Source organism: Salmo salar, chromosome ssa02, assembly GCF_905237065.1.
Source record: "Salmo salar chromosome ssa02, Ssal_v3.1, whole genome shotgun sequence".
NCBI lineage: Eukaryota > Metazoa > Chordata > Actinopteri > Salmoniformes > Salmonidae > Salmo > Salmo salar.
Genome location: NC_059443.1, coordinates 13,804,988 through 13,832,535, shown reverse-complemented (window position 1 = coordinate 13,832,535; position 27,548 = coordinate 13,804,988). Strand labels below are relative to the sequence as shown.

The window sequence follows — 27,548 nt, the reverse complement described above, 5'->3', positions numbered from 1 at the left end:
GTTTTTATTCATCAGTAACATTGGGGGATATTTTGGAGGGGCCTCATCCTTTTGGAAAGTGTTACCTTGAAAAGGAATGTCTCCCCCCCCCCAATCCGCAACGGAAAAAGTCCCCCGTAGTTTTGTTGGCACAGCACGTCCTCAGCCAAAATTAGCACCGGCATCTTTTGTGTGGCGAGCACTTGGGTTTCTCCTTCTCGTTGAGGGTCTATGTATAGCCAGGGCCAAGCCTTGCAATAGCTGAATGCTACAAAGAGCCTCCAACAAAGCCAGACAAGATGGCGTTTTGAGATCCGTTTCTTCCTAGGCAGGTATCAGGGCCACCGAACACAGTGCTTTGTTGTTTTTCCACCTCTGGAGTTTAATGGCTGGTCTTGAAATAGGGCCTCCTTCACAAAAGAGTCCAAACCAAGCTTGACGAGGGGACTATGTGTTCTTCATGTTCCTTGACAAGGAGATATGGGCTCCAAGCTTAACAAACACACTGTCTGGTTAACGCCTACTTCTGACACGTCACATGAGCAGAGTCCGGCTCAGGTTCTGGCTCTGTTGAGGCTACATCAGATAGGCTTCTCCTCAGAGGATACCCTGGTCTGTCTTGACGCTAGCAGAGGTCACCTAGCCTCAACAAATCTCCTCCTGCCCTGACCCCTAAACCCAACTGAAACAGTATTAATATATCTCCTGCCCTGACCCCTAAACCCATCTGAAACAGTATTAATATATCTCCTGTCCTGACCCCTAAACCCATCTGAAACAGTATTAATATATCTCCTGTCCTGACCCCTAAACCCATCTGAAACAGTATTAATATATCTCCTGTCCTGACCCCTAAACCCATCTGAAACAGTATTAATATATCTCCTGTCCTGACCCTTAAACCCAACTGAAACAGTATTAATATATCTCCTGTCCTGACCACTAAACTCAACTGAAACAGTATTAATATATCTCCTGTCCTAACCCCTAAACTCAACTGAAACAGTATTAATATATCTCCTGTCCTGACCCTTAAACCCAACTGAAACAGTATTAATATATCTCCTGCCCTGACCACTAAACCAATCTGAAACAGTATTAATATATCTCCTGTCCTGACCACTAAACCTTACTGAAACAGTATTAATATATCTCCTGTCCTGACCACTAAACCCAACTGAAACAGTATTAATATATCTCCTGTCCTGACCCCTAAACCTTACTGAATCAGTATTAATATATCTCCTGTCCTGACCACTAAACCCATCTGAAACAGTATTAATATATCTCCTGTCCTGAGCACTAAACCCAACTGAAACAGTATTAATATATCTCCTGTCCTGACCACTAAACCCATCTGAAACAGTATTAATATATCTCCTGTCCTGACCCCTAAACCCATCTGAAACAGTATTAATATATCTCCTGTCCTGACCCCTAAACCCAACTGAAACAGTATTAATATATCTCCTGTCCTGACCCCTAAACCCATCTGAAACAGTATTAATATATCTCCTGTCCTGACCACTAAACCTTACTGAAACAGTATTAATATATCTCCTGTCCTGACCCCTAAACCTAACTGAACCAGTATTAATATATCTCCTGTCCTGACCACTAAACCTTACTGAAACAGTATTAATATATCTCCTGTCCTGACCCCTAAACCCATCTGAAACAGTATTAATATATCTCCTGTCCTGACCACTAAACCCATCTGAAACAGTATTAATATATCTCCTGTCCTGACCACTAAACCTAACTGAACCAGTATTATGTGACACTCCCTCCTCTCTCCCATTCTATCCAGTAGGTTCAGACATTGCTGACTTGCAATATGCTGCCTTTGAGTTCTAAGAAGAGTGATGATGTTGGCCTGACCACTGCATTCTGGAGGCACCTCTGAGAGGGAAGAAGAGTGTAGAGTCAAAGTTGACTGGACTAACGTTGGCATTGCCCTGCTACCTATCCTGTCCTGCTGTCTCCCATGTCCAGCCATGCGTCCAGCCATGTGTGTGTCCTACAGCTTCTGCACAGTTTGATCAGTCTCTGTCCTGCTCCACTAATGGAAATTGATTGCCACTTAGCGAGGGCCTAGTTGTGCTGAGGGGTCAAGTGACGTCAGCGCAGGTCCTGCTGTGTGCTGGGAACCAGTTAAGAGAGAGGCTTTCTGACAGTAAACCAACCAGGGTGATGTTTGAGGCATAGCATGGTCACACCATGTCTGGTCTTCTCCCTCCTGAAATCATACAGTGGACAGTACTGGGTGTCTCTCCACTCAACTACAGGAAGTCATAGAAGACGACAAGGTGGCATGGTCATCATCATAGCTTAATGTAAGACTTCCCCAGAGTCCTGTGACTTAAAGGTGTCAGAATGAATGTGACAAGATTTGCCTTTTCATCAGAAGAAGAAGAGAGAGGAAAGAACTGGTGTCTGTGGATAGACAGTATGGTGGATAGACAGTATGGTGGATAGACAGTATGGTGGATAGACAGTATGGTGGATAGACAGTCTGGTGAATAGACAGTGTGGTGGATAGACAGTGTGGTGAATAGACAGTGTCGTGGATCGACAATATGGTGAATAGACAGTATGGTGGATAGACAGTATGGTGGATAGACAGTATGGTGGATAGACAGTATGGTGGATAGACAGTCTGGTGAATAGACAGTGTGGTGGATAGACAGTGTGGTGAATAGACAGTGTCGTGGATCGACAATATGGTGGACAGACAGTATGGTGGATAGACATTATGGTGGATAGACATTATGGTGGATAGACATTATGGTGGATAGACATTATGGTGGATAGACAGTGTGGTGAATAGACAGTGTGGTGGATAGACAATATGGTGGACAGACAGTATGGTGGATAGACAGTATGGTGGATAGACATTAGAGGTCGACCGAATATGATTTTTCAACGCCGATACTGATTATTGTAGGACCAAAAAGGCCGATACCGATTAATCGGCCGATTTTAATTTAAAAAAATCTTTGTAATAATGACAATTACAACAATACTGAATGAACACTTATTTTAACTTAATATAATACATCAATGAAATCAATTTAGCCTCAAATAAATAATGAAACATGTTCAATTTGGTTTAAATAATACAAAAACAAAGTGTTGGAGAAGAAAGTAAAAGTGCAATATGTGCCATGTAAGAAAGCTAACGTTTAAGTGCCTTGCTCAGAACATGAGAACATAGCTGGTGGTTCCTTTTAACATGAGTCTTCAATATTCCCAGGTAAGAAGTTTTAGGTTGTAGTTATTATAGGAATTATAGGACTATTTCTCTCTATACGATTTGTATTTCATATACCTTTGACTATTGGATGTTCTTATAGGCACTTTAGTATTGCCAGTGTAACAGTATAGCTTCCGTCCCTCTCCTCGCTCCTACCTGGGCTCGAACCAGGAACACATCGACAACAGCCACCCTCAAAGCAGCGTTACCCATGCAGAGCAAGGGGAACAACTACTCCAAGTCTCAGAGCGAGTGAGGTTTGAAATGCTATTAGCGCGCACCCCGCTAACTAGCTAGCCATTTCACATCGGTTACACCAGCCTAATCTTGGGAGTTGATAGGCTTGAAGTCATAAACAGCGCAATGCGAGCTGCTGCAAAACGCACAAAAGTGTTGTTTGAATGAATGCTTACGAGCCTGCTGGTGCCTACCACCGCTCAGTCAGACTGCTCTATCAAATCATAGACTTAATTATAATATAATAAACACACAGAAATACGAGCCTTAGGTCATTAATATGGTCTAATCCGGAAACGATCATCTCGAAAACAAAACGTTTTTTCTTTCAGTGAAATACGGAACCGTTCCGTATTTTATCTAACGGGTGGCATCCCTAAGTCTAAATATTCCTGTTACATTGCACAACCTTCAATGTTATGTCTTAATTACGTAAAATTCTGGCAAATTAGTTCGCAACGAGCCAGGCGGCCCAAACTGTTGCATATACCCTGACTCTGCGTGCAATGAACGCAAGAGAAGTGACAATTTCACCTGGTTAATATTGCCTGCTAACCTGGATTTCTTTTAGCTAAATATGCAGGTTTAAAAATATACACTTGTGTATTGATTTTAAGAAAGACATTGATGTTTATGGTTAGGTTAAAAAATTAATTAAAAAAAATACAGATATCGGCAAATCGGTGTCCAAAAATACCGATTACCGATTGTTATGAAAACTTGAAATCGGCCCTAATTAATCGGTCGACCTCTAATAGAAATTATGGTGGATAGACAGTGTGGTCAATAGATAGTGTGGTGAATAGACAGTGTGGTGAATAGACAGTGTGGTGAATAGACAGTGTGGTGAATAGACAGTGTGGTGGATAGATAGTGTGGTGGATAGACAGTATGGTGGATAGACAGTGTGGTGGGTCGTTAGCGTGATGGATAGACAGTGTGGTGGATAGACAGTATGGTGGATAGACAGTGTCATGCATACAATCTGGGGTTATCAGTCCCAGACACTGTCACAGAGAAAGAGGAAGACAGACTCAAGTCTGGCTTTGTGGCTCTGAGCTCCAACATCATGTGACAGAGTGTGTGTGGAGGGGGGGATTAAAACCAAAGTGAGTGTCAGCGCTGAGGGGGACATGTGTTGGGAGGGAGGGGGGTGGCCGTGGGTTATGATATCTCCCAAAACCTTCTGTCCAGTGCCATCTACTCTTTCAATCCTAAACCCACAGCCCAACTCACCCACCCAGGGCCACAACACATCTCCCAACAGTGGTGCCGTATAGCTGAAATCTAATCCTTTGTAATGCAGTAAACACTTTAAATCACCCAAATTGATCATGTTTATGCAATGACCATTTCTGTTATTGAATTGTTATTCCTGTCTGAAAGCACAAATAAGTATTCTTATAAACCCATTTTCTAAATACATGTATTAATCTTTTTCCTGACTGGCTGTCTGGCCATCAGCTTACCAGCTAGATAACTAACAGATATCTGCCTTGTCTCAATGCAAACAGGCCTTTTGATTGTTCTACTGCAGCGTTTCCCAAACTCGGTCCTCGGCACCCCCAGGGGAGCACGTTTTGGTTTTTGCCCTAACACTACACATCTGATTCAAATGATCAAAGCTTAATGATTAGTTGATTATTTGAATCAGCTGTGTATTGCTCGGGCAACAACCAAAACGTGCACCCCTTTGGGGTCCCGAGGACCGAGTTTGGGAAACCCTGTTCTAAGGAGTGTGTATGACTCCACCAAGGTTCCGAAAACTAAAATCACGAGAGGCAGCGAGCGGTATGTGGACTCACTGAGGCACATTTATGTACAAAAGTTTAACATTATTTTAATTTATCTTTTGTACGCCCAATAAAACTTTTAACTTTATGAGGTGGATGGCTGTCATGTCGTCAGACTGTCCCAAGATAGACGGTCCCGTGGGGGTTGTGTCATAGACCCACAGCCCCATGTGGCAACTGGCTGCCCCGGACCTGAACTCACAGTGCCACCCTGCCACCTGGGGAGGGTTAAGATGGTGACACTTTACTGGTGACCTCTTCCAAATCTAGGGCCATATAAATCTGTGATGCAGAGAACGTGGACGGAATCACGGAATCCAGACATTTAAACATAATTCAATGATGTTCAAACATTTATTGAACTTAGTAGGAAATCAATTACATTTGCCCAAGTTTATCATAAGAAATGAACAGACTGCATCAGTGATTCGTCTTTCCTGTAACTTCCTGAATAGGCAACGAGAATTCCCCGTCTGTGTATGTGAGGTGAGCACATCTACCTCTTTGTGTAGCGGTTAGCAATGATGCTAATGAAAACAGTCTTATGGTAGATGGAAAGGCTTTCCCTAAAAACTTCTCAATTAAATGTTATCTACAAAGTAGCCTATGCTGACCTGGCAGAATGATATCAGGATTATTTTCATGAATCCAGTGGGTATTTGTTTAGCAAACTCTACCATCATATGTGTGCTACAAAAACACGCTAAACAACAGCCTCATGCTAGGTGTACACTTGAATTAAAGGGTAACTATATCCAAAAATCTAATCTTCTCAAATTTTTCCCAGACCTCAGAAGTGGTCACCTGATGTGGTTTAAGCATTGTTGTGGACAGACACAAAGCCGTGTCTGACCTTAATCCAATTAGCTGTTGTGTTGTCACTGGGTGCTGCCTGTTCAGTCTATTGCCTTTGTCCTGGGATGTGTTTGGTGGTGGGGGACGTCAGATTAATAACACAAGTTATTAACAACCCGGAACAGGAGGGAGTTTGTGTCTAGGAAGGGTTGGGGGTTGGGGCTTATTGTGCACGTTGTGATTAGTCCAGCATGTTCCGGACCGGTTGTGTCCTTCAAGAATTGATGGCCTCCTGCCCTATCTGCACCCTGCAGCATTATTGGATGACTGCCTTTGTTTCTATTTTAGTGACTTCGTGCCTGCTAGCCCCGCCTTTACACCATACAGCCTCACACATCACATGGGAGACATCCTTTGTATCTCTCACAGTTTTCAGGGACACAGAATACACTATTACAGTTCACACAGTTCATTCTGTTGAAGTTGACGTCTGTATTGGAGTCTTAGCTTTCTGTTCAACATCTCCATCTGTCACCTGTGTCTATCTGAAACATCTCCATCTATCTACTGTGTCTATCTGAAACATCTCCATCTATCTATTGTGTCTATCTGAAACATCTGTCCGTTGTGTCTATCTGAAACATCTGTCCATTGTGTCTATCTGAAACATCTGTCTATTGTGTCTATCTGAAACATCTCCATTTGTCTATTGTGTCTATCTGAAACATCTCCATCAGTCCATTGCGTCTATCTGAAACATCTCAATCTGTCCATTGTGTCTATCTGAAACATCTGTCTATTGTGTTTATCTGACACATCTGTCTATTGTGTCTATCTAAAACATCTCAATCTGTCTATTGTGTCTATCTGAAACATCTGTCCATTGTGTCTATCTGAAACATCTGTCTATTAGAAGTCGACCGATTAATCGGAATGGCCGATTTCAAGTTTTCATAACAATCGGTAATCGGTATTTTTGGACACCGATTTGCTGATATTTGTAAAAAAAAACAAAAAAAACCCCATACCTTTATTTAACTAGGCAAGTCAGTTAAGAACACATTCTTATTTTCAATGACGGCCTAGGAACGGTGAGTTAACTGCCTTGTTCAGGTGCAGAACGACAGATTTTTACCTTGTCAGCTCGGGGATTCAATCTTGCAACATTACGGTTAACTAGTCCAACGCTCTAACCACCTGCTTTACATTGCACTCCACGAGGAGCCTGCCTGTTACGCAAATGCAGTAAGAAGCCAAGGTAAGTTGCTAGCTAGCATTAAACTTATCTTATAAAAAACAATCAATCAATCAATCATAATCACTAGTTAACTACACATGGTTGATGATATTACTAGTTTATCTAGCCTGTCCTGCGTTGCATATAATCGATGCGGTGCGCATTCGCGAAAAAGGACTGTCATTGCTCCAACGTGTACCTAACCATAAACATCAATGTCTTTCTTAAAATCAATACACAAGTGTATATTTTTAAACCTGCATATTTAGCTAAAAGAAATCCAGGTTAGCAGGCAATATTAACCAGGTGAAATTGTCACTTCTCTTGCGTTCATTGCACGCAGAGTCAGGGTATATGCAACAGTTTGGGCCACCTGGCTCGTTGCGAACTAATTTGCCAGAATTTTACATAATTATGACATAACATTGAAGGTTGTGCAATGTAACAGGAATATTTAGACTTAGGGATGCCACCCGTTAGATAAAATACGGAACGGTTCCGTATTTCACTGAAAGAAAAAACTTTTTGTTTTCGAGATGATAGTTTCCGGATTCGACCATATTAATGACCTAAGGCTCGTATTTATGTGTGTTTATTATATTATAATTAAGTCTGTGATTTGATAGAGCAGTCTGACTGAGCGGTGGTAGGCACCAGCAGGCTCGTAAGCATTCATTCAAACAGCACTTTTGTGCGTTTTGCCAGCAGCTCTTTGCAATGCTTCAAGCATTGCGCTGTTTATGACTTCAAGCCTATCAACTCCCAAGATTAGTCTGGTGTAACCGATGTGAAATGGCTAGCTAGTTAGCGGGGTGCGCGCTAATAGCGTTTCAAACGTCACTCGCTCTGAGACTTGGAGTAGTTGTTCCCCTTGCTCTGCATGGGTAACGCTGCTTCGAGGTTGGCTGTTGTCGATGTGTTCCTGGTTCGAGCCCAGGTAGGGGCGAGGAGAGGGACGGAAGCTATACTGTTACACTGGCAATACTAAAGTGCCTATAAGAACATCCAATAGTCAAAGGTATATGAAATACAAATCGTATTGAGAGAAATAGTCCTATAATTCCTATAATAACTACAACCTAAAACTTCTTACCTGGGAATATTGAAGACTCATGTTAAAAGGAACCACCAGCTTTCATATGTTCTCATGTTCTGAGCAAGGAACTTAAACGTTAGCTTTTTTACATGGCACATATTGCACTTTTACTTTCTTCTCCAACACTTAGTTTTTGCATTATTTAAACCAAATTGATCATGTTTCATTATTTATTTGAGGCTAAATTGATTTTATTGATGTATTAAATTAAGTTAAAATAAGTATTCATTCAGTATTGTTGTAATTGTCATTATTACAAATACATTTTTTTTAAATCGAACGATTAATCGGTATCAGCTTTCTTGGTCCTCCAATAATCGGTATCAGTATCGGCGTTGAAAAATCATATTCGGTCGACCTCTACTGTCTATTGTGTATATCTGAAAAATCTGTCTATTGTGTCTATCTGAAACATCGCTATCTGTCCATTGTGTCTATCTGAAACATCTGTTTCTGTCTATTGTGTCTATCTGAAACATCTCCATCTGTCCATTGTGTCTATCTGAAACATCTCCATCTGTCTATTGTCTATCTGAAACATCTGTCCATTGTGTCTATCTGAAACATCTCCATCTGTCTATTGTCTATCTGAAACATCTGTCCATTGTGTCTCTCTAAAACATCTGTCCATTGTGTCTATCTGAAACATTGCCATATGTTCATTGTGTCTATCTGAAACATCTGACACATCTGCCCATTGTGTCTATCTGCAGGTGAAGGATGAGAAGAAGATCCAGGAGGTGGTTGACCTGACGGATTACGAGCGTTCTGAGGAGCTCCGCAAGGCCAAGAGCCGCAGCAAGAAGAACCACAGCAAGTTCACCCTGCTGCGCTCCAGAACCCCAGGCAACACGGTGAGTCCACAGGAAGTGTCCACAAGAACCCAGATCTAGAACCTTGGAAAGAGCAAACCTGTACCTCAAAGTACTGTACCACAATAGCAACACAATCAATACTTACATCTTAAACACAGTGTTGAGATGAGTTCACGGTACTGTAGCCGGACATTAACATAGTCAGATCAGTTACAGCATCCAGATTGATTGACAGGCTGATTGACACTCACCTGACCCCGCCCGCCAGACCGGGCCACCACCCTGTACACCCTGTCCTTAGTCATTAGCCATGATCCCATTTGACTCGACTTAGCTCCTCCCACCTCTGTCTCTGCCCAGAGAAACCGTCCTCCTTCTCTCTGTTCCCTCCCTCCTTCTGTTCCCTCCCTTTCACAGGGACATTGTGTTCCAGACTCTCCACACCTCCAACTCCTACACCCAGTATATGATCACCAACGCTGATGGACAGACTAACTTGAGAAACAAAGTGAAAGTGTCAAATTCCCAATGCTTGTAGACCATTTGAAATCTGACAGTTTACCAGTCCAGTTCACCTTTGAAACATGGAAAGGCTCTTCTGGTGAGGCAGTGATTCCACCATGACCCCTACACACACTAGGGATGGGCATTTGACGGGTTTTTTTATGTTCAAGTACTCGCATATTTGTTTTTTGAGTACTCAAATCCTTTCTTTTAATAACATGTAGAACACAAGGCCCCCGCTGGGACAAAAGATGTGTCCATTTATCTATAGACATAACCTGTATGATCCTTGGCTTGGTTTCCTTTCTGTTGTGCCCTGCAAATGCACATATACAAATGGAACACTAACATGGTCTCCAAGTCCTGTTCAGGCAGCCGCAAAGCACAATCCACCAAATAGTTTTACAGTAATTGACACAAATGTGATCTCTGGTTAAAGGTCAAGGGCTGACTTCCTTTCCAGTACTCCATTACTCATACCCATCCCTAACACACACATGCACTCACAAAGCTGCACACACACACGCACACATACACACACATACACCATCTGCAGGCTCTCCCAGAACCCCCAGAGCAGCAGAAGGATAGGGTATCATGTTGGGTTGTCAGGCCAGGAAGCTTGTGTTTCAGCACACAGACAGACACAGACAGAGAGATTCTCAGAGTCTCCACACAGCTGCAGTTTCCTGTAGCCTCAGTGGGAGAAAGAGCACCATATGGTCATATCTGTGTGTGAATGTGTGCGTGAGTGATCTGGGTTTCTGGAATGGTACCTATATGAAAGGTATCCCTTACAGATGGTTGACTGAGTACTATGCATGTTAGGATTTTCATCACTCCTCTCATGCTCAGTAACACAATATTGTGCAAGGCCCTGGCTTCTTACATTCCCAGTCTCTCTCCCCTTTGTGTCTGTCAGGTCCCTAACCTGGTGTTCCTGGCTGTTAGTCCAGAGGAGAAGGAGTCCTGGATAAACGCCTTAAATGGAGCAATCACCAGATCCAAGAACAGCATCCTGGATGAGGTGAGACACACCCCTCGATGCACCTCCACTCTCCTTCTCCTCTTCCTCTCTCTCTTATAAACAACACTTCATCTGGCACATGGCCAATTGCAAGAGGATATCTTACTGAATGCACTTTTGAGGAATGGAATCCATTGACCTGCCCCTCATTCACACACACCCTCATGACCCGACACTAAACTCCACAGCATGTTGACGTGGAAAAAAGTGCTTCAGAAATAAAAGGAACTGTTATAGTATCTTACATTCTATCTTAAACTGGTTTCCTGATGAGGGCATTTTCTGGGTTTCAGTCTAGTGTAGTGTAGATGTAATGACCTCTATAAAGAAGAGAGAGACAGGTGGTGACTGATGGGACAGTCTTCTAGCTGAGGCTGCTGATCAAAGGATTCCCTCTCTGTTTGGGGATGATGGGATGGATCCTTCATCCCTCCTTCTCACTTGCAGGTCAATCGCCCTGATGACATCAATAGGCAGACGGTAGGGGAGCAGCTTGATGTGAAATAACATGTACACACACTAAAACACACATATACATACACACACACTTCTGAGCTTTTATGCACTTAACGCATCGCGTCAACACCACCCTTATATAAGGCCACAACACACACATTTGACATAATCCCCAACACACACACACGGATGGATGGACACATGCACACACACACACTGACGCACGAAAGCACATGCATGCACACACACACACACACGCACCCTATCACACAGCTATAGATGGCCCAAACTGGACAGGTCCCTATCACACAGCTATAGATGGCCCAAACTGTACAGGTCCCTATCACACAGCTATAGATGGCCCAAACTGTACAGGTCCCTATCACACAGCTATAGATGGTCCAAACTGTACAGGTCACTATCACACAGCTATAGATGGCCCAAACTGTACAGGTCCCTATCACACAGCTATAGATGGCCCAAACTGTACAGGTCCCTATCACACAGCGATAGATGGCCCAAACTGTACAGGTCACTATCACACAGCTATAGATGGCCCAAACTGTACAGGTCCCTATCACACAGCGATAGATGGCCCAAACTGTACAGGTCACTATCACACAGCTATAGATGGCCCAAACTGTACAGGTCACTATCACACAGCTATAGATGGCCCAAACTGTACAGGTCACTATCACACAGCTATAGATGGCCCAAACTGTACAGGTCACTATCACACAGCTATAGATGGCCCAAACTGTACAGGTCACTATCACACAGCTATAGATGGCCCAAACTGTACAGGTCCCTATCACACAGCTATAGATGGTCCAAACTGTACAGGTCCCTATCACACAGCTATAGATGGCCCAAACTGTACAGGTCACTATCACACAGCTATAGATGGCCCAAACTGTACAGGTCCCTATCACACAGCTATAGATGGGAGAAGCAGAAGCACTCTCACAATGACTATCCAAATCCATGACATCACTGTTAAAGAAACAGAACGAATACAACATTGAGCTACTTTCACATAAAATAAAATACATTTAGAGGACAAATGGTCAGGCGTGTGGATGGACTCGGAACAACAGCACCAGCACTGTGAGAGATATCAATTACCTCCAGGGCTCCAGTGTCTCTGCTGCTCAATAGCCTGATGACATCAGAGACGGGATTCACTCTTCCACCAGGATGGGGTTTCATTGCTCTCAACTGTAGGGTTATCGCAGGTGGAGTCCTACATGATGGTACACACATACTGTAGATCTATGTTGATAAACCTGCATTGAATTGCAATGCAACATTGGTTGAAAGTGTTGTATACACATAATGTATGTGTATAATAGCGAACCTAGTGCCCTTAAATACACCCTTATTTACATTTTTATTTAACCTTTATTTAACTAGGCAAGTCAGTTAAGAACAAATTGTTATTTACAATGACGGTCTAGGAACAGTGGGTTAACTGCCTTGTTCAGGGGTACTTATACTGAACACAGTACCCTGACAAGACAGTCACATGATTGGATGGCGTTTTAAAACATCCTCAAAAGTTCTATTCAATCTGTGGATTCCTCCTGGTCAGCTGTATCACATAGAAATACTAGATTGACTTCAGAATATTGTCTTATAATAGATGAACTAGATACATCTTGACAATTGGATGTGGGACAATTGCTGATCCAAGGTTTTTGTCAAAGGATGATGGATAAAAACATCTGGTTGAGTTTGGGTTTAGTCATTGGTTGTCATGTCAGAAAGAAGACAGGTCATAGCTGTAACTGCATACATTACATGATTGTGGAACAACAAGCTTACATAGGTCCCGTGTGGCTCAGTTGGTAGAGCATGGTGTTTGCAACACCAGGGTTGTGGGTTCGATTCTCACGGGGGACCAGTACGGAGAAGAAAAAAAATAATGTATGCATTCACTACTGTAAGTCGCTCTGGATAAGAGCGTCTGCTAAATGACTAAAATGTAAAATGTACAAAATAACACAACAGTATGTTTAGCAGAACATAAAAGTTGCACCCATCATATAATCACCATTTAAACCCACTCTGTTATGTCCAACACCGGAGATGGATAATGTTGGCAAACACCGGAGATGGATAATGGATAATATTGGCAAACAAATTAAATCCCTTAAAGTTTGAGGAATGAGTGGCACTTTGCTGTAATGGAATGACTCCACCACGCCTGCACCCCAAACCCCTAACCTCCCATCTAAAACCCCTAACCTCCCCTCTAAAACCCCTAACCTCCCATCTAAAACCCCTAACCTCCCCTCTAAAACCCCTAACCTCCTCTCTAAAACCCCTAACCTCCCATCTAAAACCCCTAACCTCCCATCTAAAACCCCTAACCTCCCCTCTAAAACCCCTAACCTCCCATCTAAAACCCCTAACCTCCCCTCTAAAACCCCTAACCTCCCATCTAAAACCCCTAACCTCCCCTCTAAAACCCCTAACCTCCCCTCTAAAACCCCTAACCTCCCCTCTAAAACCCCTAACCTCCCCTCTAAAACCCCTAACCTCCCCTCTAAAACCCCTAACCTCCCATCTAAAACCCCTAACCTCCCCTCTAAAACCCCTAACCTCCCCTCTAAAACCCCTAACCTCCCATCTAAAACCCCTAACCTCCTCTCTAAAACCCCTAACCTCCTCTCTAAAACCCCTAACCTCCCCTCTAAAACTCCTAACCTCCCCTCTAAAACTCCTAACCTCCCCTATAAAACCCCTAACCTCCCCTCTAAAACCTCTAACCTCCCCTCTAAAACTCCTAACCTCCCCTATAAAACCCCTAACCTCCTCTCTAAAACCCCTAACCTCCTCTCTAAAACCCCTAACCTCCCCTCTAAAACTCCTAACCTCCCCTCTAAAACTCCTAACCTCCCCTATAAAACCCCTAACCTCCCCTCTAAAACCTCTAACCTCCCCTCTAAAACCCCTAACCTCCAGCTCCTAAAATACAGATAAGCCACATGGTCACGTAAAGACCTAAATCCAATACTCACCGCCATGACTCTGTATTGAGGAAACAAGGCTCTGGGTGTAGTCACAGGAAGTCAGGGCACATTTTTTTTATTTATTTTTTATTTAACCTTTATTTAACTAGGCAAGTCAGTTAAGAACAAATTCTTATTAAATTATTTTTTATTTATTTCACCTGTATTTAACTAGGCAAGTCAGTTAAGAACAAATTCCTATTTAAAAAAGAAAGAAAAATTCTACTTTATTTAACCAGGTAGGCTAGTTGAGAACAAGTTCTCATTTACAACTGCGACCTGGCCAAGATAAAGCATAGCAGTGGGACACATACAACAACACAGAGTTACACATTGAATAAACAAACGCACAGTCAATAACACAATAGAAAAAATCTATATACAGTGTGTGCAAATGAGGTAAGATTAAAGGAGGTAAGGCAATAAATAGGCCGTAGTGGCGAAGTAATTACAATTTAGCAATTAAACACTGGAGTGATAGATGTGCAGAAGATGAATGCGCAAGTAGAGATAGTGGTGTGCAAAGGAGCAAAAAATAAATAACAATATGGGGATGAGGTAGTTGGATGGGCTATTTACAGATGGGCTATGTACAGGTGCAATAATCTGTGAGCTGCTCTGACAGCTGATGCTTAAAGTTAGTGAGCGAGATATGAATCTCCAGCTTTAGTGATGATCTTTTCTCATTCCACCTGATAATGTAATGGTTAGAAGCTTTCAGATCCAATTGACAATTATGACGTAGATATTAGACATAAAATCCCAGCGGATAAAATATGACATGTTGCTTAGTCCCACTAGCCAGTGAATAAACTACACTCCAGCTGAACTCACTTCATCAGTGGAGACTGTGTTATCACTAGATGACAGTGCAGACGTGTTGGTCATCAGTGTAGCTATAGGTTAGATATAGGTTAGATATAGGTTAGCTATAGGGCTGAACTCACTTCATCAGTGGAGACTGTGTTATCACTAGATGACAGTGCAGACGTGTTGGTCATCAGTGTAGCTATAGGTTAGCTATTGGTTAGCTATAGGTTAGATATAGGTTAGCTATAGGGCTGAACTCACTTCATCAGTGGAGACTGTGTTATCACTAGATGACAGTGCAGACGTGTTGGTCATCAGTGTAGCTATAGGTTAGCTATAGGTTAGCTATAGGTTAGCTATAGGGCTGAACTCACTTCATCAGTGGAGACTGTGTTATCACTAGATGACAGTGCAGACGTGTTGGTCATCAGTGTAGCTATAGGTTAGATATAGGTTAGATATAGGTTAGCTATAGGTTAGCAATAGGGCTGAACTCACTTCATCAGAGGAGACTGTGTTATCACTAGATGACAGTGCAGACGTGTTGGTCATCAGTGTAGCTATAGGTTAGCTATTGGTTAGCTATAGGTTAGATATAGGTTAGCTATAGGTTAGATATAGGTTAGCTATAGGGCTGAACTCACTTCATCAGAGGAGACTGTGTTATCACTAGATGACAGTGCAGACGTGTTGGTCATCAGTGTAGCTATAGGTTAGCTATTGGTTAGCTATAGGTTAGATATAGGTTAGCTATAGGGCTGAACTCACTTCATCAGTGGAGACTGTGTTATCACTAGATGACAGTGCAGACGTGTTGGTCATCAGTGTAGCTATAGGTTAGCTATTGGTTAGCTATAGGTTAGATATAGGTTAGCAATAGGGCTGAACTCACTTCATCAGTGGAGACTGTGTTATCACTAGATGACAGTGCAGACGTGTTGGTCATCAGTGTAGCTATAGGTTAGCTATTGGTTAGCTATAGGTTAGCTATAGGTTAGCGGCCTGTTTCCCAAGGCCTTATGCAAATTGTTGTGGCCCATTTGGCACAGTGAATCACATGCCTGTACATGATCAATCAATGATTAGGTCCATAATACTGATCAATAAACTACCCAACCCACTCCGACACAAAGACAGCCCTCAGGCTAATGTGAAAGCATGTCAATCCCCTCACTCCACATGTGACTGTTCCATTATCTCCTCTCTCTCTCTCTCTCTCTCTCTCTCTCTCTCTCTCTCTCTCTCTCTCTCTCTTTCATCTTTCTTTTTTTCTTGCTTTCTTTCAGGTGATGGTTGAGGATGAAAACCTTCTGTCCCATCTGACACGGGACAGGGCTAAGATCCCTCACACACGGCGCCTGCCTACACGAGGACACATCATGGCTGTGGTAGGTATCCTGCTTCCCCTGGCCTGTCTTGTCTTAGCCCTCCTTATTACCACAACGGCTGGTTGGAGACAATTCCAACTCGGTCAATTGAGCTTTAATAAAATGAGTCAGTTGAACATGCTACTTTCAAATGGAATTTTTCATTAGTTTAATCCAATTCATTTCCTAACTTAACTAAGTCACAATGGGCCTTACCCTGATCTCAGTGTTTCTCACTGTGTCTAATATCACTAACAGACTGTTTCTCCTTGTTCCGTATCCAGGCCTCCACTTCTACCTCTGACTGCATGTTGACCCTTGACCTGATCCAGGAGGAGGACAGCCCCAGCACAGACGGCCAGGACACCTGTGACAAGAGCTTCCGGGCCAACCTGGACAAATCCACTCAGCTCGACTGCCTCAGGTCCAAAACAGAGGGTGCCATCAGTAGCATCTGTCTAGCGACTCCCGCAGAGGTCACTGGGAAGTCCCAGAGCCTGCCGCGCGAAACCGGGGTCACCTGGGACGACAAACAGCAACTTCAGAGCCCGATGGGGAAGTCCTGCACTCCTCAGCCGGGCAAGAGGCTCACAACGGCCGAGAAAAGCCGCTGCGCCTCCATGGACGAGATCCTCTCACACTCCGGGACGCAGGCCACCAAACCCAGGACATCCATCCCCCGCTCTGCCACCTCCGCCCCCCCGGGCAACCTGCCGCCCATCAGCCAGCTGCAGGACCTAATCGCTCAGAAGCTGGAGAGAACTCAGGAGCTGCTGATGCAGGTGCAGGGGACGAAGGGGGAGGAGGTGGAGCGGGGGAAGGGGAAAGGGAAGGACTCGCCAGGTTCCAAGGGCTCCAGGGGTTCCTCGGACGGGGCCCGGGCAGAGGCAGAGAGGCTGCTGAAGGAGGCAGCGTCCACATGGGGTCAGGCCAAGGATGTTCTAGAGGAGGTGAAGGAGCTGAGGGCTCTCTACCGTCATCTGGACTCCTCGCCCATCACCCCTGCCTCCCTCTCACCCCTCACACCCTCCAACAGCGGCAAGCAGACTGACTACAGGAAGAGCATGATGTGACCGTCAGAGAACTCAACACAGACTGGACTATGAATCCCTAAGCAAAAAACCATCTCAACATGCAAAGCCACAATATTGTTAAATATGTCTGTTTCTCTCCTTCTGTGTCCTTTCACTTTATTGATGCTGTGACAAAGTGAGGACATTCAGTTGCCCAACGACGTCCCCTGTGCTTGACCACTGTGCCCTTACATGTCTGCTTGATGAAGGGTGTGGGGGGCAAAGGGAAGGGGCCAATCTAGGGTCTGAGGTACATGTTGGCCAGGGAGTCCAGTAGAGATCCTGTCTCTCTGTACTGACCGGCTGCTGAAAGACCTTGTGATACTGCAGTGTCGGGTTTTACTCACAATCTCAATGTTTTCCTCTGCGTTGGTTGTCAAACAGGGGATGTTGCAAGGTTTGGGCGGGGAATCAGAAGGGCTCTGCTCTCCAGGGATAGACACACAGTGGTTGAGGATAACTCAGATTACAGGAAGGGAAACATGGCGTCCAGACCAGCCCGCATGTTGGGAATGGGAATGTTTTCCTTTTTCTGTTAGGTTGGTCTGAGCCAGATTCCCAACGACCACCACTCTAAAAGCAACAGCAGCCCACCCACCGTACACCGTACAGTACAGCATTCTCCCTCCCTCCCTCCCTCCCTCCCTCCCTCCCTCCCTCCCTCCCTCCCTCCCTCCCTCCCTCCCGCTGCTGCTCTGGGAATGGAGCTCGGTGGACTCCTCATCTCTGCTGGTCCATTATGATTCACAGGGGCAAGGGGAACCAGTTCACATAGTCAGAACGCACTGGCGTTCCATAGGGTGTTTCTGTCTGTTCCATGAGCCATATGATACAGTCAAAATGGAGGACGTCTGTCTGGGTTGTGTTGTTACTAGATGGTACATACTAGGACAGGGCGTTCCTTTCCTGTAGGCCTACAGCCAGTTGTCTTCAGCCAGTTGCCACTGCAGCCATTGATTCTCATGCTACTGTAGAGCCATGGAGCCGGGATGGCGACTGTGTGTGTCTGGTGTGAGTGGTGATTCTCATGCTACTGTAGAGCCATGGAGCCGGGATGGCGTCTGTGTGTGTCTGGTGTGAGTGGTGATTCTCAAGCTACTGTAGAGCCATGGAGCCGGGATGGCGTCTGTGTGTCTAGTATGAGTGGTGATTCTCATGCTACTGTAGAGCCATGGAGCCGGGATGGCGTCTGTGTGTGTCTGGTGTGAGTAGTGAATATCATGCTACTGTAGAGCCATGGAGCCGGGATGGCGTCTGTGTGTCTAGTATGAGTGGTGATTCTCATGCTACTGTAGAGCCATGGAGCCGGGATGGCGTCTGTGTGTGTTTGGTGTGAGTGGTGAATATCATGCTACTGTAGAGCCATGGAGCCGGGATGGCGTCTGTGTGTGTCTGGTGTGAGTGGTGAATATCATGCTACTGTAGAGCCATGGAGCCGGGATGGCGTCTGTGTGTGTCTGGTGTGAGTGGTGAATATCATGCTACTGTAGAGCCATGGAGCCGGGATGGCGTCTGTGTGTGTCTGGTGTGAGTGGTGAATATCATGCTACTGTAGAGCCATGGAGCCGGGATGGCGTCTGTGTGTGTCTGGTGTGAGTGGTGAATATCATGCTACTGTAGAGCCATGGAGCCGGGATGGCGTCTGTGTGTGTCTGGTGTGAGTGGGAGGCATGACATAGAGGTCAGATGCAGTACTGAGGAGAGGAACCACTTGTAAGTGATTTGCTAAAATAGTAATAATAACAGAATTGCACTATGAAGGAAGGCTGTAAAACAAGAGGATGAAACTGGTGGTTGGAAACTGGAGAGAACAGATGTGTCTAATATGGCTTTTCATTCTGTTCTACATATTTGTTACGACAATCTAGTGTTTCTAGAAACATACAGGCTGCATAGTTCCAACGCCTTGATACCTAAGACAGTCGCTCGGCTCGCTACTGTTTGAAAATCTGAGCTTCTCAAAGGTACAATGTGTGTAAACAATGCTGTTGATGAACGCATCCCTCCGGCTAGCTAACAGTGATGCTAATGCTTGACCTCTGACCTCCCTGTCCTACTTAACGTCTTATTGGGTTTATGGCAGAGAAGAGAGCTATGCAACATAGCACGAACACACACAACCACAACGAGAGAGAGAGAGAGAGAGAGAGAGAGCGAGCAGCGGCCAATGGACTGCGTCGCCTGATCAAAACATCCAGTGCGCCTCTCCAGAGCACCCCGCCTTGTTTTATAGTCAGTAGCTACGTATGTTATGTGTTTGCACAGTGCTGTGGAAATGGTTCACTCTGGACTGTCAGACAGACAAAAAAAAAACAGTGTTATGATTATGTTGTTATCATTGTTTGTATTTTTTATTTGTTTAAAATGCTTTTGTAGGATGATTTAAGGCACTCTTTAGAGAAGAAAATGGCCGGGGCATTCTAGAACGTTCACGCTCTTAAAATGCTCAACTGGAAACTCAGCATATTGTAGTGTTACTCTGTTTGTTCAACCACAACCACAACCCAATAACAGAAGTCAGAAATCATTGACGTTGAAGTTGGATATGGACATGAAAGAGGATGAAGTGAGAAAGGTATGTTAGAAAGACGACAACAGGAAACATTTAACGGAGTAGGCCATAAACAATATTTTTACTAGTATGTCTATTATTGTTGTTGTTATTTAGTTTTATCTGGGAGGAAGTACTATCTTGTGTGAGGCTGAACACAAAACCTAACGTTTGTGCAATCCTGAAAAGATTGATATGACCGCCGATGCACTGTACATACTCAGAGCAGTTTGAATCATCTCAAAGGATGTTGCTGTATTTTCTTATTGTGTTGCGTTATGATGGAGACGGAAGTGGCTTTGCTTTGCACTGAAGTTCCTCACTTCTGGACTGTCAAAGTACTTGAGACATAACCACTTGTGCAATTATAACAATCAGCCTAATTCAGACAACCAGTGTTCTACATTGAATGTTTGCTTTTTTAAGTCAAAACCTAGCCGAGAATTGTAATAAAATGATTTTTGTATGTCCATTCAGAAGAATACCCTACTGGAATACAGGGCTGGTTTTCATAGGAAATGCTGAGGTAGGAAGTGATTGATCCAAGCATTGTTTTTATGGCAGCAATAATACCATCTTCAAGCTATGCCAAAGATAATATGGCTGTACAAGGAAATAAAACTATTCCCATTGAAATACTTTGATAATGTAAATAAGGATGTTTCATACTTTCTAGTTGACAATGTAAACGTCAGCCTACTTGCTCTGACAACCATACCACATGTTGTGTCACACCAACTCCAACCTTAATAATCCATCAAACACCAAGTCAACTTAACCTCTTCTACAGCTGGCAATGCATTCTGGGATATAATAATAATATAATATATGCCATTTGGCAGACACTTTTATCGAAAGCGATTTACAGTCATGCATGCATCCATTTTAGGTATAGTGGCCCCTGGAATCAAACCCTCAGGTATGGCAGTACAAGCGCCATGCTCTACCACCTGAGCCATACAGGACCAGGATACAGGATCTGTGGCCACAAGCTGTGAAATCCAGCCAATATTGGCCACACATGGTCACACACAAACGCATAACATTCAATCATGACTGTTTTCTTATTTCTGTAAGGTGAAATGTCTTCCTTCTTTTTATGTATGACATGTTGTCATATTTTCAGTTTCCTTTCCAATTTTGTTCACCAAATGTGGGTCCGGCACCAAAACAGTAGCTACCGCAGCCTTAAATACCAAGAGGAATATAGGAAAGTTACTCAGCAACTACAATGATTGTCCCCCAGCTATTTACAAAATCCTAATTCTTGTGCATTATGGGTGAGATGAAGATTGTAGCATAGGAATACAATAGCAGAGTACGAGCTAGGTGGATTACTAGATGGGGATGGAGAAGGTATTGTTCAGACTCAGAGGTTTAAATCCTGCTCCCTCAGGGTTCCATTTTAATAAATTGTGCTAAACAAAAGAAATGGAGGATTTACTTTCTCTTCATTTTTGACCAAATCTGTTCAAGAGCATTTGAAACTACACTCACACTCTCTCTGCCAGTCTGTAGAAACTGTATGTACACACACACACACACACACAGACAAACACACATACACACACACAGGAATGATTCCATGCATGTGTGCACCTCACACCATGTGGCAGGAGCTGCCTGCTAGTCCGACACAGACAGACAGAGTGCTGGGCCTACGGCATGACGGACTGTGTGTTATCATCCTCCTGTGTTGTCACTGCCAAAGACAGTACAGAGATGGTGGAACCTCCTTAAAACTGGGTGAGATGTGGCACCGATGTTCACAGCCCCATCGAGGCAGGAAGAGGAACAGATACTGACAGTGATTTTCAATGAGACACAAAAATACACCACAGAAATAAAGAAGCCAAAACACAGCTGAGAGAAGTCTACTGTGTGAATAGAATACATCCAATACATCCTCTGCCCAATGCACACTTAAATATGCATGCATATTACCCTGTCTTTCTCTTGCTCTGTCTCTCTCTCGTTCTGTCTTTTGTTCTCTCTCTGTCTCTCATTCTCTCGCTCTCTCTCTGTCTCTTTCTCGGCCTGTGGAGATCATGACACTCCATAGGGCAGAATCCCCTCCCAGAGGGCAGCAGGCCCCTGTGGCCTCCATGCTCATTAAACACGAGAGATGTCCCTCTGCCTCCTCAAATTAGGACTGACGCTGCTCTGCTCGGTGACTAACTTCAGTCACACTCCAGATGTCAACACTTCATCCAACAGCACAGCAGACAGGAAGAAGCTTGCTGTCACCACGAGTCTAATGGGTGTATATGATTTTATGAGCGACAGAAGAACAGCATCTCATGGTCACCTCAAGCATCCTTGAGGTATTTGTTTAGCACACGTGTTACGGGTCATTGTAGGCCGTCATTGGAAATAAGAATTTGTTCTTAACTGACATGCCTAGTTAAATAAAGGTTCAGTTAAAAAATGTAAAAAACAATTGAAAGAATATATATAAACTCAGCAAAAAAAGAAACGTCCTCTCACTGTCAACTGTGTTAATTTTCAGCAATCTTAACATGTGTAAATATTTGTATGAACATAACAAGATTCAACAACTGAGACATAAACTGAACAAGTTCCACAGACATGTGACTAACAGAAATTGAATAATGTGTCCCTGAACAAAGGGGGGGTCAAAATCAAAAGTAACAGTCAGTATCTGGTGTGGCCACCAGCTGCATTAAGTACTGCAGTGCATCTCCTCCTCATGGACTGCACCAGATTTGCCAGTTCTTGCTGTGAGATGTTTCCACACTCTTTCACCAAGGCACCAGCAAGTTCCCGGACATTTCTGGGGGGAATGGCCTTATCCCTCACACTCCGATCCAACAGGTCCCAGACGTGCTCAATGGGATTGAGATCCGGGCTCTTCGCTGGCCATGGCAGAACACTGACGTTCTTGTCTTGCAGGAAATCACGCACAGAACGAGCAGCATAGCTGGTGGCATTGTCATGCTGGAGGGTCGTGTCAGGATGAGCCTGCAGGAAGGGTACCACATGAGAGAGGAGGATGTCTTCCCTGTAACGCACAGCATTGAGATTGCCTACAATGACAACAAGCTCAGTCCGATGATGCTGTGACACACCGCCACAGACCATAACGGACCCTCCACCTTCAAATCGATCCAGCTCCAGAGTACAGGCCTCAGTGTAACGCTCATTCCTTCGATGATAAACGCGAATCCGACCATCACCCCTGGTGAGACAAAACCACGACTCGTCAGTGAAGAGCACTTTTTGCCAGTCCTGTCTGGTCCAGCGACAGTGGGTTTGTGCCCTTAGGTGACGTTGTTGCCAGTGATGTCTGGTGAGGACCTGCCTTACAACAGGTCTACAAGCCCTCAGTTCAGCTTCTCTCAACCTATTGAAGACAGTCTGAGCACTGATGGAGGGATTGTGCGATCCTGGTGTAACTCAGGCAGTTCTTGTTGCCATCCTGTACCTGTCCCACAGGTGTGATGTTTGGATGTACCAATCCTGTGCAGGTGTTGTTATGCCTGGTCTGCAACTGCAAGGATGATCAGCTGTCCATCCTGTCTTAGGCATCTCACAGTATGGACATTGCAATTTATAGTCCTCATGCCTCCTTGCAGCATGCCTACAGCACATTCATGCAGATGAGCAGGGACCTGGGCATCTTTCTTTTGGTGTTTTTCAAAGTCAGTAGAAAGGCCTCTTTGGTGTCCTACGTTTTCATAACTGTGACCTTAATTGCCTACAATCTCTAAGCTGTTAGTGTCTTAACAACCATTCCACAGATGCATGTTCATTAATAGTTTTTTTTACCTTTATTTAACTAGGCAAGTTAGTTAAGAACAAATTCTTATTTTCAATGACGGCCTAGGAACAGTGGGTTAACTGCCTGTTCAGGAGCAGAACGACAGATGTGTACCTTGTCAGCTCAGGGATTTGAACTTGCAACCTTTCGGTTAATAGTCAAAAGCTCTGACCACTAGGCTATCCTGCCACCCCAGGTTCATTGAACAAGCATGGGAAACAGGGTTTAAACCCTTTACAATGAAGATCAGTGAAGTTATTTGGATTTTTATGAATTATCTTTGAAAGACAGGGTCCTGTAAAGTACCATAGTAAAGGTAAATCTGTCTCCCTCCATTAAGTATGATATGTTACATTTCGTATGGTATGTATTCATTTGTGGATGTCAATAATCAATATGTTACAAATTCAAATGTATTGTGGCTAACCTAGGTGGCTGATGTTAGCTAGTCCTGCGGTTACGGTTAACCTGTTTGGGATAGGGGACAGTATTTTCACGGCCAGATGAATAAAACGTACCCGATTTAAACTGGTTTTGCCCAGAAACGAGAATATGCATATTATTAGTAGATTTGGATAGAAAACACTCTGAAGTTTCTAAAACTGTTTGAATGGTGTCTGTGAGTATAACAGAACTCATATGGCTGGCAAAAACCTGAGAAGATTCCAAGCAGGAAGTGGCCTGTCTGTGAAATTGTAGTTCTTCTTTTGGTTCTCTATCAAAACTACAGTATCTGAGCTGTTACGAAGCACTTTCTAAGGCTTCCAATGGCTCTCTAAAGCCTTCAGAAAGCGGATTGAGGCGTCTCCTGTCTCTGGGCAGTGTCAGTGGTCTGCCTGGTGACAAAGAGATTGGAGATGCGCAGTCCCGCGACCATGCTGTTTTTTCTTTTCCTTTTTGAATGAATACACTATTTTACGAGAAAAATACCATAAAAATTGATTTTAAACAGCGTTTGACATGCTTCTATGTACAGTAAAGGAACATTTTGAATTCTTTTTTCTCGAAATGCGCTCGCGCGTTACCCTTTGGATAGTGACCTGAACGCACGAACAAAACGGAGGTATTTGGACATAACTATGGATTATTTGGAACAAAAACAACATTTGTTGTGGAAGTAGCAGTCCTGGGAGTGCATTCTGACGAAGATCAGCAAAGCTAATACCATTTTTCTAATAGTAATTCTGAGTTTAGTGAGCCCCGAACTTGGCGGGTGTCAAAATAGCTAGCCGTGATGGCTGAGCTATGTACTCAGAATATTGCAAAATGTGCTTTCACCGAAAAGCTATTTTAAAATCTGACATAGCGATTGCACCGGATGTTTTGGGTGGGAATGAATGTTCTGAACATCACATGCTAATGTAAAAAGCTGTTTTTGGATATAAATATGAACTTGATTGAACAAAACATGCATGTATTGTATAACATAATGTCCTAGGAGTGTCATCTGATGAAGATCATCAAAGGTTAGTGCTTCATGTCACAGTATCTAACGAAGGTGGCGCCCCTCCTCGGTCGGGCAGCGCCCGGCGGTCATGTCGCCGGCCTATTAGCTGCCACCGATCATTGTTTCTGTGTCTTTTGGTTTTGTCTGTCTATCCCGCACCTGTTTTGTGTCTGTAATTAGTGGGGGGTTATTTAGTGTGTATTTTCAGTTGGGATTCTTGTGCGGCATTGTTTATCTGTCGCTAGAGGACAGGTGTTAGTTAGCGCTGTCTTTATATTAAGCGTGTTACTGTTCTGTACTGTGTTTGCCGGGCTGCGCCCCGTGCGTTAAACGTTTCCGAACGATTCTCCTGTTTTGGGTGTTATGCGCACCCTGTGCCTTTTTCCGGACGCCTTATTGTCTACGGTGGAAATAAACTTTTGACCTACCGGACCTCAGTCTCCTGCATTTTGACTCTACTCCTTTCCTGCTCCTAAGAGAAATCGTGACAGAATCCCGCACCACTATGGAGTCAGCAGGAGCAGAAGCGCCGTCCATGGTTGAGCAGGTCTCTCACCACGCCAGCCTCCTCCACCGCCTAGGCTCGGCCATGGACCAGGTGTTGGCCCGGTTGGAGAACTGGGAGAGAGGTGCTTCCCCAGCTGGGCCAGCTCCGGTCCCTCACGCTGCGCCCCTACCCACACCCACTGAAACGGGCGCCGGCGGTATCCGGATTACTCCTCCCCGGGAGTTCGATGGGACGGCCGCTGGGTGTAAGGGGTTCTTGCTCCAATTGGAACTATACCTGACGACCGTCCCCCCCCCGACGAATAGAGGGTGAGCGTCCTCGTCTCCTGTCTCACGGGTCGAGCCCTGGAATGGGCCAATGCGGTCTAGGATGGCCCAGACTCGGCTCGGGGCGACTACCCTGAGTTCACCCGCCGCTTCCGGGCGGTTTTCCATCATCCCCCGGAGGGCAGGGTGGCGGATGAGCGTCTATTCCATTTGAGACAGGAGACGAGGAGCGCTCAGGATTTCGCCTTGGAATTCCGGACTCTCGCCGCTGGATCGGGGTGGAACGAGCGGGCACTGATAGACCACTATAGGTGTAGCCTTCGCGAGGACGTCCGCCGGGAGCTGGCTTGTAGGGACAACGCCTCCACCCTAGACCAACTGGTGGATTTGTCCATTAGACTGGACAACCTGCTGGCTGCCCGGGGACGTTCCAGTCGGGGCCTGTTCGTTCCGCCTCCCAGTCCTCCCGCTCCACAGCCCATGGAGATAGGGGGGGCTGCGTCGAGGAGGACCGGAGGGGGGGGTCTCTCCTGCACCTGCTGTGGGCGCAGAGGACACACTGTGGACTGGTGCTGGAGAGGTCCCCCTGGGAGTTCGGAGGGCAGGCAGAGCACTACTTCGACCAACCCAGGTGAGTCCGCACCAGCCACACCCAGAGCCCCCTGTCGACCACATGTACACCTCCGTTTGTTTTCCTGATTTTTCCCCTCACTTCCAGTATAAGGCACTAGTCGATTCAGGTGCAGCTGGGAGTTTTATGGATCGTGGGTTAGCGAAGAGGTTAGGGATTCCCCTGGTTCAGCTGGACCACCCCTTCCCCGTGCACGCCCTAGATAGTCGACCGCTAGGGTCAGGCCAAGTAGGGGAGGTCACAGTGCCACTGGTTATGCAGACGTGGGGGGGTCATGAGGAGCGTATCAACCTGTTTCTCATTGACTCCCCAGCGTTTCCGGTGGTAGTGGGAATCCCCTGGCTAGCCACGCACAACCCTCAGATTTCGTGGAGGCAGAGGGCTCTTACGGGGTGGTCGAGGGAGTGCTCAGGTAGGTGCATAGGAGTTTCCATCGGTGCGACTACGGTGGAGAGTCCAGACCAAGTCTCCACCGTGCACATTCCCTCAGAGTATGCCGATTTGGCTATCGCCTTCAGTAAGACGAAGGCGACTCTAATACCCCCCCATCGACGAGGGGATTGTGCGATAAACCTCCAGGCCGACGAGGTTCTTCCTAGGAGTCACGTCTATCCTCTGTCTCAGGAGGAGACAGTGGCTATGGATACATACGTCACTGAATCCTTGAGACAGGGATACATTCGGCCATCTAAGTCCCCCGTCTCCTCGAGCCTTTTTTTCGTGAAGAAGGAGGAGGGAGGTCTGCGCCCGTGCATTGACTATAGAGGTCTAAATGCTATCACAGTGGGTTTCAGTTACCCGCTACCTCTCATTGCTACGGCAGTGGAGTCATTTCACTGGGCGCGCTTCTTCACGAAATTAGATCTCAGGAGCGCGTATAACCTGGTGCGTATTCGAGATGGAGA

General features: G+C 45.0%; 1 protein-coding gene across 1 annotated transcript in view; it reads left to right on the top strand.

Moving 5' to 3' along the window:
* LOC123727899 (pleckstrin homology domain-containing family O member 1) overlaps positions 1-21,442 on the top strand; it is a 46,400-nt gene extending 24,958 nt beyond the window's left edge. The window contains exons 3-6 of the mRNA XM_045698193.1: positions 9,107-9,247; positions 10,635-10,739; positions 16,306-16,407; positions 16,671-21,442. Of these exons, the coding sequence (XP_045554149.1) occupies positions 9,107-9,247; positions 10,635-10,739; positions 16,306-16,407; positions 16,671-17,459 (1,137 nt within the window). The 3' untranslated portion in view covers positions 17,460-21,442. The remainder of the gene's footprint in view (positions 1-9,106; positions 9,248-10,634; positions 10,740-16,305; positions 16,408-16,670) is intronic.
* Positions 21,443-27,548: the final 6,106 nt, after the last annotated feature.